This window comes from Aegilops tauschii, chromosome 2 (assembly GCF_002575655.3).
Source record: "Aegilops tauschii subsp. strangulata cultivar AL8/78 chromosome 2, Aet v6.0, whole genome shotgun sequence".
NCBI classification, from domain to species: domain Eukaryota; kingdom Viridiplantae; phylum Streptophyta; class Magnoliopsida; order Poales; family Poaceae; genus Aegilops; species Aegilops tauschii.
In genome coordinates this window covers 32333392-32346713 of record NC_053036.3, presented here as the reverse complement: position 1 = coordinate 32346713, position 13322 = coordinate 32333392, and the positions used below count along the sequence as shown (strand labels likewise).

At 45.1% G+C, this 13322-nt stretch overlaps 1 protein-coding gene across 1 annotated transcript; it reads right to left on the bottom strand.

Moving 5' to 3' along the window:
* Positions 1 to 618: 618 nt before the first annotated feature.
* On the bottom strand, positions 619 to 11149 carry LOC109778849 (E3 ubiquitin-protein ligase UPL3). The gene is made up of 17 exons (XM_020337436.4): positions 10016 to 11149; positions 8454 to 8564; positions 8147 to 8263; positions 7890 to 8057; positions 7654 to 7809; positions 6747 to 6986; positions 6517 to 6638; positions 5011 to 6421; positions 3964 to 4062; positions 2341 to 3858; positions 1984 to 2211; positions 1779 to 1883; positions 1609 to 1689; positions 1463 to 1531; positions 1237 to 1365; positions 1036 to 1155; positions 619 to 939 (listed from the first exon to the last, which is right to left on the bottom strand). The coding sequence occupies exons 1-17, from the start codon at positions 10841 to 10843 to the stop codon at positions 874 to 876; spliced, it is 5568 nt and encodes a 1855-aa protein (XP_020193025.1). The 5' UTR covers positions 10844 to 11149; the 3' UTR covers positions 619 to 873.
* Positions 11150 to 13322: the final 2173 nt, after the last annotated feature.

Genomic DNA, 13322 nt, shown 5'->3' with positions numbered 1-13322 from the left:
CCAGTAGTGAAGATAAACATGTAGGGGTGTGAGAGGAATGGGTTGTTTCTAGATACGCATCGGATGCGCGTAGGAGGGATTCAGTAAAGTGTGTGTGCCGCGGGCTTGGCGGGTGCTAAACACAAATGGGCAGCGATGCGTGTAAAAATGGATTTGGCTAATGCAAACCATTACTGAAAACCTCAATAAAAAAACATTTGCACCCTTTTTTTTCAGAAATGATTACCTGTACCTAATGTCAGGGGTGCAATTTCTAGTCGTTGACACATACGATTGAGATACAGCAGCCAATACAAGACAGAACATCAATCCCGAGGTGGTATATATCATATGAGAACTTCTCTTTTAGAGAACTTCCATCTCAAAGAGAGATCATCCCTCCCAATCAAAAGGAGGGCTTCTAGGTGTCGTGCAACAACGGAGGCATATCCACATTCCTTGATCGTGCCGAACACCAACTAGAAGTCGAAAATATATTTAGTGCACTAGTACAATGACACTAGGCATTTAGTTATTCAAAAGATGTGCACTAGTCGAGGACATAGCTTTCATTAGTACGGGTAAACCTAGTAATCACGAGCACAAGTCACTCAAAATAGACAGAGTACAATAATGAAGTATAGCCGACGACCAAAAGAGAAATGTCTTATTAGTCACTATAGAGATCAATTGGAGAATATATACAACGGGTGCCCAGGTAAAAAGAGAGAGAATGTTATAAGCACAGGCACCACAAGATCCGGGCTCTAAACCTTTCACAAAAGAAACAACTTAAAGCCTATGTTATACATGGCAATGAACAAACTAACTTTGAATAAAAACTGGTGCGCATTTACATGTGCACCAACCATCTGTATGTTAGTTTTGAACCCACTATGAAAGATCAAACGACCCCTGGCCTTCGTTGATAGCATAAAGCAGCTTCTTGTGCATAACCTCCTGCAACAATGTTCCGACGACCATAGCAGAAGTCAGTTTCCAGGCAAGACGATACGGAAAGGTGGAATAAAAATTCATCAACCAAAAGAACCAAACCTTTGTCGAGTATGGCGGAAGTTTAAGATAGTTGGCACAAGTCATGACACTAGGCAGATCATCATCTGCAGACTCTGCTGCTCCAGCTGCATTTGAAGTATTCGCCGCAGTCGAGGAGTGCTGGCCAAGATACAAAATGGAAAAGCTTAAATAACATGAACGCAGAAATGATGTCATTCTGCATTGCTACAACAGGCTTACCTTCCTAACGATAGTCAGCTTAGGATTTAGGGAGGCTAAGCCACCAGGTGGAAGCCGAGGAGCACCAGTCACAAACTGGCAGAATGCATGTTGTTGCTCCGGAGTAAATTCTGTCATGATCTCAAGTAGCTGCAAACCAACAGCACAAACATTAAACTGAAGTTCCAAAAATCTGAAATAAAGCTGTGTGAAGAGATGTGCCCTTTTTTAAAGATGATGTACTCACATTGACAATTGCTGGACTCTTCGAGGTATAACCATGATCAAACTTTATATGTTCGACCAGTGTCTCCGGCTGCATTACATGCATTTGCTCAGAACAAGTTAAAATAATGATTATAGAAGGGAGAAATAAAGTTAACAGGGCATTACCTCCCAAAGTTCCCGTCGACCACAAATGAGATAGTCAAGCTCTTGAGGAGAAAATATTTGGAGTGATGATATATCAAATACCTGAATTAGAAGAAAAAAATTAAGAGAAATGCAATAGCTAATTAACAATAATTGCCAGCAAATAAGATATCTTAGAAAAATGAGAAAACCTGATTAAATCCAGCTTTGAATGCTTCTACTTGACGCATTATTCCAGTCTTAAGTGTAGCATCCACTACCAGCGAAATGTACTCTTCTAAGTTGTAAATGCAGACCTACAGGAAGTTAAAAATAACAATGAATAGTCAACAACAAAATTAGAAGCAAAAGCTGAAGTGATGACGACATAAGAACCTAATCTACTCCATCACATACCACTGTATTTTCTTCACCTTCCTTCAGAACAAAATCCGGATAGCCCGGAAGAGTAAAATCTAAGCATAGGTCTTCAATAGGAGCACCATGAAAGCCCAATTCTTCTATTTGTTGACTATGATTAGAGCAGGACTCCAGAAATCGCTTGCGTTCAACAAGAACTTGCAACTCTCGAAGTATTTTACCAAGCTCAGCATCAAAAGATAGTATGTCATACAAATCAAGTTCCTAGTAAAGCAAAATATTTTGGCGTCAATACAGAAGACAGTAGAGAAAATAAAAAAAATACCAAGACTTGACAAGAAGGTGGAAGGGAATATTGGAATGGATCTACTGCAAGCGGGTTCTCATGCTTACTTGTCCAAGTAGAAGCTTATAAAATGCTGTTGACAAAGGCAAATCAAGAAGCCTTCCATCTTGCAATGCTTTTGCCATGATTCGACCAACTAAGCGGAAATACTCCACAACTTTGAAGAATTTACTACCCTCTGAAGAAGCAGTACTAGGTGGCCAAGGCCGAGGGAACAAGCCAAGAGGTGCTTGTATCAAGTTCCTGCTATCAGCAGGTGAATGCGAATCAACTTTTTTAGCTTCTAAAGAATCAGAATCAGATCTCCATAATCCCAAGCCAACCCTTTGCAGGTCATGACTTAAGAGGGTGTAGAACTCCAAAGTTGGACCAAGTCCAGTTCCCACTTCACCAAAGTATTCAACTTCAAGAACAGCCTTCTGATTGGAGAACATCTCCATTACTTTGGCAGCAGAATCCAGGATCCGGTTACGAGAAACACGAACTTTCTGGCGTTGCAATCTACCAATCCGGACTTCTCTTTCAGTCGCTGAGCTATTATTATCACCCTGTTGTTGCTGAAGACGATTCAATGCCCTAGATAACCCAAAAGCTGTGGAGTAGAAGTGTTGTCTTCTTGTTTCAAAAGGAAACAGAAATGGACAAGCTTTGGTCATCTGATAACACCAAGAAGGTAAACTACCACTGCAGAGTGCAAGAACATCCTGAATTTGCCGAGCAAGCTTTGGTGTCAACTTACTGCTGATAAACTCCTCTGAGGGTACCTTAGCTCCGGTGCCATATAACCCATCCAGGGTAGCAACTTTTCCCTCTATAAAATCATCACAGGTTGCCTGTAGTCTCAGACGAGGAGATAGCTGATTCAATCCCTCCAATACACGCAATAGTGCTAAAATATTATAAGTTTGGGTCGATTTCTCAATATCACAAGGAAGTTCTCCTTGCAAAATGCTATCAAGAAGAGAAGTACATTGTTCTTGAGATGTAGCTCTGCAAAGTTCTGATTTGGACGATTTCAGCACTAAAGATGAACCTCTGGTTGATTCCCTATCCACTTCGTTATCAGCCTTTTGATATGTTATAGTGAACACATCACTCCAGAGACGGCTTCCATCATTGGGTAAATCAGAACCACCTAACCTTTCCTCATCATCCTCATCATGAACTACTTGCTGTTGCATAGCTTGATATACGGTCAAATGCTTGCTAAGCTGCTTGCCGCCAGCTGTAAAAATCAATTTGTTCGAATGCTCATGTGCACTAGTTCCAAGTGGAAGGCCACGCCTATCCTGGCTACCTCTGATACCACGACTACCAACAGAAGCAAGCCCAGCCATGGCAGCTGCAGCAAACGACATCGCGCCCCGCGAACCAAGTGTGCTTGGATTTCTAAGTTCAACAGAACCTGCTCCCCTGCTACTAAAAGTATGTTTTATGCTGGAGCCAGATGAGGGTTGTGTCTGGTTATCACTTGCTATTGAGGCAATACTAGATCCATCAGCATCTGCCAGTTTTACATCATGCACACTCTCTGGAACACAGTCAGGAAGAGACCCACGTAGAACCTGGGGATTCTCAACAAAAATATGCAGTTTTCAGTCATGCCCACTAAAGCCACATTAACTTGCAGAAAAACAAAGAGATCAATCGAAGTAATTTTGAAATACTACCTCATGATCATCGTCTTCATCATCTGAAACATCATCATCGTCATCACCAAGCATCAAAGCATCATCAGCCTCGAAGGGAGATGCGCCCAGTTCTTCGTCCTGCATGTAGGAAACAGAATGTATCATGCACAACGAGCATAAATACAATAATAAAGTTTAACATTCACATGACATGGTGTACAAGAATTGGATCAGAACTTTGTTCAGGGATAAGGGAATTAGTGAAATAGTAGTCCAGTTTCCAACGCATAAGTGATCTATTTTGTTATACAGGAGGGGTACTTGCAGCTAATTACATAGATATAATTAAATTGACAACTTAATTTATTATTTATATATTTATCACTCAGTTAGGCAAGAAAAGCAGTATTGCATTCGGGCAAACTTTCAACAGTGAAATGAATCACATTGGTGAATATGCTCCCACTATCACAAGTTCTCAACTATGGAATGTGCCATTGCTGCTTGAGGTCCGTGCCACTCTCTCAACATATAATTATTGCATAGGATGAGGAACTGCAACAACCTTTAGGCACATTCAGTGATCGAGATAGTGGTGGGAGCACCAACCTTTCCCTACATCATTGGTTTTAGTTAGACAATGTCTTCATCAACTGAAGCATTGTAGACATGGTGAGACAATATGTACTCCCTAGATGCCATATCAAACTGCAGGTGAAAAGGCATTGTACTCTGTAGATCTAATTTTATGAAATTCACACATTGGTTCCACAATGAAATTTGTGTTAAATAATAATCTCATAACAGTATTAATCATGTCAATTCCCCTTAACAGTTGCACATCAAATTATTAAATGAAAGGAGAGCAGATATAATCATGAAACGACGACGAAAAACAGTAGGACGGTTGTTATAACGAAAATCAGCTTGGCAGCTGAGTAACTGCAGGGAGGCACTACCAAAAAAAGAATATGTAGTCAAGCATTTGCATCAAATTTTGGGGAACTAGCAAAAATTCAAGACGTACTGGAGGAAATATATATTCTATAGATTATTAAGGAAATGAGTCCATAATGAACAACAAACCTCTGAGCTACTGTGACCGTGTGGTGGCTTCACTTCTGCATCTTTCTGTGAAGCAACTTTTCTGCGTGCTGCAGTCCTAGTATGTGGTCCTTTAGGTTCATCGGACGTCGACTTAACAACAGCTTTGCCTTTTCCCTTGGATGTGTTTCCGCTCCCCTCCTGAATATCCTTCTTAGTTGCAGAATCAGCATCAGCCAATGATTTCGACCTAGTTGAGGGCCGCCGGACAGATTGAGTTGACGAAGCCACTGGTGCTGTTGCACTAGGTGCCACAGATTCAGAATTCTTTCCAGATGATACTGCAGGATAAGATATTGACTCGCTACGCTGGATTCTAGGCCAAAGGAAATCTTCAACGGCTGCTAAACTTGCCAAGGGATCAATAAGAACTATATTGGATGAATAATCCTTAAGCATTTTTTCACCCGCTGCTCGACACAGGCGCAACTTCAGGGGCTGAGATAGAGCACTTAATCCAGAGGATGGACGAGATCCTCCCAAACTGGACGTCCTTCCAGAATGGCTAATCACAACTGGGAACCGTTCCAGCGAAGACAACGCGCTTTGCAGTTTTTGAACTAAGAATGCCATTGGAGTTTGATTCCCTACCGCATCATTTGGAAGGGCAACATATATAAATGTTTTATATCGCCTGAGTGCCAGGTGACGCAACTTGGGTAGGTTTGCTTCGGACACCTTTTCCTTTCCAAAGGTTCCACAAGACAAATAATTAAGCAATGCTGAGATAACTCCACTCCCAATAAACTCAAACGTGGAAACCCCATCCCCATTGCTAAGCTCAGACAATATTTTATCTATGATATCGTCTAACTGTTCCTCGACATTGCATAAGATATCAAAATCATCACCTCCCAGTGACTTTGATTTCCCTTTGGCTTTTGTTTTAACAGTGTCCGCAGTGGCATTTAATTTTGCACAGAGTGCCCGTAGCTTCAAAAGGTCATCAGTAACTGCAATATCACTTGAGCCGGGTTCAGAGGGGAAGTACTTATCTTTGAATGACTTCGCACGATCACTAACTGAAGCACGAATTCTAGTATTTGGACCTTCTAGCGTGCTTGGTGGTGAATTGGCAATAGTAGTATGGGAACCCTTTGGTTCATCCAAGGAATTATTATCAGTATTCCCAGCACTGCTGCGCCGGCGGCTGCGTCTTGAACGTGAAGATGTACATGTACCAGAATCAATATCCTTGTCCTGCTGTGGTACTTGAAAAAGCATTGGACTTGAGATTTCCTGGCATATAAGCGATTCTACAGCATGAACAACACCTTCCCTCACAAACATCTTCGAAAATGTCCCAGGGAGCTTTTCCATCAGAATTTCAGCTATCTGGAGAGCGGGAACCAACACATGTGGATCTTTCCAAGCTAAGATGCCAGCTAAGAAGCTGCAAAGGTCAATATCAGGTTAGATGGAACCAGAGGTACACGAGTACATGTATAACAGTAAGCAAGAATGGCATCTGAAGTTTCGTATTAGCACCTGGATATGTTTGTTGTGCCATGGAGAATTTCGATCATTTCCGCTGAGCTGTAATACATTAATTTAGCAATGACAGATAAGCATTTATGACGTATTGGTCCATTTACACTGGAGCCATACACCTGCAAGGGATAGAGTGTATCCAAATAATGTCTCAGATAACAGGATTTCAATAATGTTATTGTCAGCAACCAACATCAACTGATACGCCAGCAAACCAAGAGACTGACCTGTGTCATGGTAGGTAATATGTCCATGCCAAATTGCTGGAGAAGTTCAGGCTGATCACGTAATAACTTCTCCCGACCCGAGACTTTAATATCTGTTGAACCAGACTCGCCTTGCTTGCTAGAACCAGGTTTCTTTACAGAAGAGCCTTTCATAAAAACATGGGAATGCGCTGGTAAAGAAATGGTTCCAGCAGGTAGAGGAGGAAGCAATTCGTCGGCAAGGTTCACAATTTCATACATCTGTGTGACACAGCAAAGAATATTAGCATATGAAAACAAGCTGCAAACTACCATAGAACTACTACAGGAAACTCTTGGCTTTTGATAAATTAAAAAGAAAAATGGAGCAAGTAATATGGTATGATGTCAAGATTATTAAGGTTAACAAACAGTAGCTGGGCGTCATCTAGGTGGTCACCTACCGCCAGTCTAGCGCATCTCTAAACCTTGATCAAGATCAATACTATCATTGTGAATTTCGTATTATAACTGGAGAAAGAAAATCGGGTAGAAAACAGAGAAGTCTATGAACCAAGAGTTCCAAGACAAACCCCTAATCCAATTTACCACATTGTTTGCTCACTGTTATAGCTTGCAGGACTGCACAAACAGCACGAGCACGGGAAACATTTGGCAAATTATTATACACAGAATAAGTATCCAGCATGCAACTTTCTTCCAAATTTTGAATATTCTGTTGTGTGATATTAATTTCAGTTTACCAAACAAGCCTGAACTGAATGCACACTTGAGTGAATTTAAACTTGAAAAAAAAAAGTATCACTCAAAAAGCTTCATCGGCTAAGTCAGATAAAACAACAACCGAACAGAGTCATCAACCGATGGCATTCAAATAAAACAGTAAGTAGCTATAATATAGATATAGCCCTCATAAAGCAATAATCACCTGATCAGCTGGCCTAGTGGGGGATACAGTTGTACCAGCAACCAAACCAGAACCTGAAAGGATATCTTTAAGTGTGCCGCTAATTCCATGGAGGAGGAGTGTTTTAGCTGCCAATGGAGATCCACTTGCACATATTGACAGAACACGAATTACTCCCTTCAAGGATATATGAGCCAGAGTTAGCAAAGTTGCGTAACTACTAAATAATACAGTAGATAAGTGAAATAGAAGCATACTGTATATGTTAATGTACTCAGTGATGCTTGTCCCGCTGAGTTGCTAACAGCTATTAAGCTAGCAGCTTGTGCAACCAATCCATAATTGCACAATTGATCTAATTTCTCTGGGGATGAAGCAAACGATTCTGCTATACGAGTCAGGCAAACAGAAGCATGTTCCAGCACCTGGAATACATTGATACAGATCATCAGCATCTAAGAATAGATGGTATCATGGCATAATCATGGTATCCAAATACAGACAACAAGCATACTTTTGCATCATGGTAGTTCAGAAGATTTGTTAGCAGTGGAACCGCTTCCATTACAAAATCTGAGGCGTCTGAAGGAAGCTTCCTACACATATTGGCAGCTGTAGATAACGCAACTCTCTGTATACATTCCACCAAAAAAACAACTGTGAGTAGTAATAAAAATGTAGTACAGTATGTGTACAACAAAAAGATAGTGATATGACAAATTAGTATGTCCCAATTTCTAAATGGTGCAAAAAAATAACGTAAGTATTGAGAATGTTATGTCTAAATGCTGGAAAAACATAGAAGTATTTAGAAAAATTACTTGAACACCGGTGGAGAAGAAGTCAAGATATGATAGCACTGCCATTAGCGCGCCAGCCCTCAAGCAGGCAGTTGGATGCTCCTGGGATATCTTCTTGAGTGCTTGTAAGGACTAAAATACCCAGAAAAGGCATAAGAAAATATTAGTAACACATCAAGATCTAGCAATGATAGATTCTTCCTGCAGCATATTTTAAACGACAAAACAAAACAAGGAAAGTGGCTAATCTAAAGTGCCACAGAAGCAATACAATATCAAAATCTAAGAAAGTAATTCAAATGTCCTAGGTGCTAAACCTAATAGTTGTAGATACTACTCAATAACATATTGTGGAGCAGCAAACTAGATTCAATTGCACAAAGGGTTACAAAGGAATTCAAACAGATGATATCAAGTTAATTCACATTGTTTTGAATTAGACCCAAGAGAAGTAGAAGTATAATATCCATATAAGATGGGAAGGCAGAGAAGAAACACAGCCAGAAACCGGTTACATGAATCTTAGCATCTGATTTCCAACCCACTTCTTAGTATTTCAGATGGATCATTACAGTAGCACATACACAGGCGTGAAATCAGACCCTGAGCTAGAAATATTTCAGATGAAAAACATGTTCAAATAGCTAGCTTAGTCATGCACAAATAAGTGATTTGGCACACAGCAAAACCGTGTTAAATGGCACCCAGGTGCTCGGCAGGAACACCACCATGATCAGGCCTAGAAAGTCTTCTAAGGGGCAGATGAGGTCCTTAGATGGATTTGAGTTCGCTGGTGAGGATTTGGAGCCCGAGTCCTCCGGCGGCACCAGAGGAAGGGAAGACATCTCCATGCCCACAAGCTCCCTAAGGCTTTAAGGCATCACGTGCATTGGGACATGCTTTCATCTAACCATTTTTTCTTTCATGTGTCTCCTATCCTCAGCTTCTTCCTCCCAGAGCGACCAGTGACTAGACCCTAGGCAGGCCCCAAGGCTGCTAAGGGATCACCTTCTGCCTAACTCTCTAGATATTTCTTGTAACATCATTAAATGGTGAGCTACTGAACTAGGCAATATTTGGTACTTGCCAAGTGAACAATCAAACAAGCTATTTCAAATATATAGTTCCTTGAAAACTGATTATACACAATATTTCAAACTTAATATTAACTGAGGCTAACTTACAACTACCACATCTGTACAGGTCACCGAAACTTGAGTCAGAAACATAACATAGAAAGCATACAGTGGAACTTCTCGAGTATGGGCACAACGCCAACAAAAATCATGTTCTTAACCTTCTCATCCATATTTGTTTTAGCACTAAAATGGGAAAAAAAAACACAGCTACACAAAAGGCAAACTACTCATGAGCAAGTCCAAATACTATAAATGATCTGCAACACTAAAAGGAAACTCATGTAATGTAGGTTAAGGCTCTATGGACAGCATAATCATGCATAATATCATGCATAATACAGTACACAAGAATGGTTCACTAAGCATTGATCTGGATCAGGCAACATGATAAAGAAGCAGCATGTACTATAAACCAAACAAGCGATGCAGCAGAACAGTGCTCACCTGCTCCGCAAGGTCCATATATTCAATGGTGAGAAGCCGGGCGCAGAAGCATGCCACGGCGCCATAGTGCACAACGGCAGAGCAGGACGACGGCAGCACGTCACAGAGGTGGGTCAGGGCCCGCGCAGCGAGCAGCATGATGTCAGGGTTGCTCTCGTGGTTGAGCAGCCCGACCAGAACAGGCACGAATGAGTCCACCGAGAACCCGGCGAGGGTGTCCTCGGTGCCGATGGACAGCATCTCACAGAGCTGGGTCAGCGCCTCCACCTGGCGCCCCTCCTCCCCGTCGGCACGGAGACCCGCGAGCATGCTCTTCATCCGCGCGCCGTTCGGCCCAGACATGGACGACGAGGAGGCAGCCGCGGCGGCGGCGGAGAGGGCGGACGACGGCAGCATGTCGTCCAGGCCGGCGCCGAGCTTCCTGAGCAGCCCCTGCAGGGCGCTGCTGGCGGAGGTGAGGCCGTGGGGGAAGGCCCCGTGGCCCTCCTCGTCGTCGTCCATGCCGTCGAAGCTGAGGCCCAGCATCCGCTCGGCCTCGCGCACGCGGGAGCTCTCCGAGGGCTCCTGCTGCTCCTTGCCCTTGTCGGCGTTGGAGGCGCGGCCGCCGCGGCGGCGGGGCGGGGGGTTGTTGTTCCCGTCGGCCGGGAAGTCCATCGGGGGCTGCGGGGCGGGCGGGGAGAGGACGACGGAGCGGCGGGCGCGGGTGGGGGCGGGGCTAGGGTTAGGGTTGGGGCGGGCGCGCTTGGAGGAGCGGGCCGAGGAGGAGGAGGTCGGGGTGGTGGAGGAAGACGACGAGGCTTCCGCCCGCTTGCGGCTGCGCGTTTCCATACAAGGGGGAGGAGGGGGCGGGGGGCGGCGGCCGCCTCGTCGGAGGCGGTGGCTGCGGCGCGGCGGCTAGGAGGCGGTGGGCGGCGGGGGAGGGGGCATCGATGGGGGACGCGATCGGAGGAGATCTGGGTGGGGATTTTGTTGATTGATTTGGGGGGCAGGGAGGCGGTGGGGACTGCGGGGCTGCGGGGGCGGCGACGTGAGATAAGAGAGAGAGAGAGAGACCCGAGGCCTTTGCCGGATGGGACGCGTGAGCGTGAGGAGGGCCGCTTGGGCTTTTGCGGGGTTGTTCGGCCGGCTCTGCCCACGAGCACCGCACCGCCCTCCCTCGACCTAAGAAAAAGAAGAAGAAAACAAAATGTTCTCAAAAAAGTCTCTCAAAAGATAAAATACTCCCTCCAAATAAGTCCGGCCGAAGAGAGACACAGCTGTATCTAGATATCTTTTAATGCTAGATACATCCATGTCTGACATATTTAAGACATGTAATTTGAAACGGAGGTAATAACATGAAAACGAAAATTCAATATACTGAGTTAACCGAAATTATTTGTCTCTCTCTTCTTTTGAAGGAAAAAAATGCTATCGAGCGACGTAGATAGCGCAAGGTAAGGTAATGAACACGCAGGCTGAAAAATTAGCAAGGAAACTCCTTGATAAGAGCTGAAGTCGCACCAGAATCGTCTGAATTGGTCGTCCCCACTCTTTTTTCTGGCGAGGTAAATTTGTTTTGGCATTGACACTATGGCCATGCATGTTTAACTCTGACAAAGTATATCCAGATGTTTGTGGCGAGGCTTCATCCGTGTGTGTTGAGTAGATGAACCCATTCATGATTCTACCAATGAAAAGCGGTGCTCGTGGTCTCCGGCCTGAGGCGTCGCCGGAACTTCGGGCCAAGGGAGAACATATGAAAGCGCATTGTTTCTTTGATGGTATTCTGGTGTTGATGACAATGGAGGCTAGTGAGGACTAGTGCAGGTGACCTATCTAAAGGTGTAATAGTTGGGCTCCCTTGTATGTTGGTTTGTAGCAAGTGGGTAGACATCTTCCCTCGATGAGAAACCTAACAATCTATAGAGATGCAATAGTTGGATGTCTTTAACACCAATAAAACCCTCTTATGCCCCCAACAATACAATAAGGGTGTCAATCATTCACTACAAAAAAAGACACATCCGTGCATTTTGGGCCGAACGAAAAAAATTTCTGTCATACATATGACACTTCTATGACGATAATTGTGACAAAACCCGGTATTATCATAGATGTGGTGGGCTCCTACTTCTATGACAAAAAAATCATGACAGAAAATGGGCTTTTCGTCCTGGGCGGGCCGGAGACGCAGCTGCATGACATTCTTTGGGCCGTCCATGACGGAAAAAACCGTGGTAGAAGCGAGGGCGAGGAAAATTTCAGGGAGTTCCCGGTTACAGTGGGAGGTCGGGGGCCGAGCGATGCGCGTTTCTCTCGTACACGTATGCGCGTGTGTGCGAGGCATTGGGCTCTAACTGAACCCGAGCGATTGCACTGCAGGCTACGCGTTACTGAACCCGAGCGATCGATCGATGGCTGTTAACTGAACCCGATCGAGCGATTCCTTCGCTACTACTGCTAACTGAAGCCGGTCGATTGGATGAACAGTGAGCGTTGCGGGGGGTTTGGATGAACAGTGAGCGGTGGCGTTGCCTCTGGATGAACAGGACCCCGTGGTGTGGAGGGCTGGATGAACAGTAGACGATGGAGGGGTGCCCGTGGAGGGATGGTTGAACAGGACCCCGTGGTGTGGAGGGCTGGATGAACAGTAGGCGGTGGAGGGGTGTTGAACAGTAGCCGGTGGAGTAGCGCGCGGTGGAGGCTGGATGAACAGGAGCCCGTGGAGGCTGGAGGAGGTCGACGGTAGCCCGTGGAGGCTGGAGGAGGTTGACGGTAGCCCGTGGAGGCTGGAGGAGGTTGACGGTGGAGATGAACAGTATCCCGTGGAGTCCCGTTTTGCGGCACGCCACACCCCTCCCGATGAACAGGACCCCCGTTTCGACCGTAGGAGGTCCGTTTCGTCCGTTTTGCGGTATGCCACACCCCTCCCGATCAACAGGACCCCCGTTTCGACCGTAGGAGGTCTGTTTCGTCCGTTTGCGGTACGCTACACCCCTCCCGATCAACAGGACCCCCGTTTCGACCGTAGGAGGTCCGTTTCCTCCGTTTTGCGGTACGCCACACCCCTCCCGATCAACAGGACCCCCGTTTCGACCGTAGGAGGTCCGTTTCCTCCGTTTTGCGGTACGCCACACCCCTCCCGATCAACAGGACCCCCGTTTCGACCGTAGGAGGTCCGTTTCCTCCGTTTTGTGGTACGCCACACTCCTCCCGTCAACAGGACCCCCGTTTCGACCGTAGGAGGTCCGTTTCCTCCGTTTTGCGGTACGTCACACCCCTCCCCATGAACACGACGCATTCCGTTGCCTCCTCATGGACACGA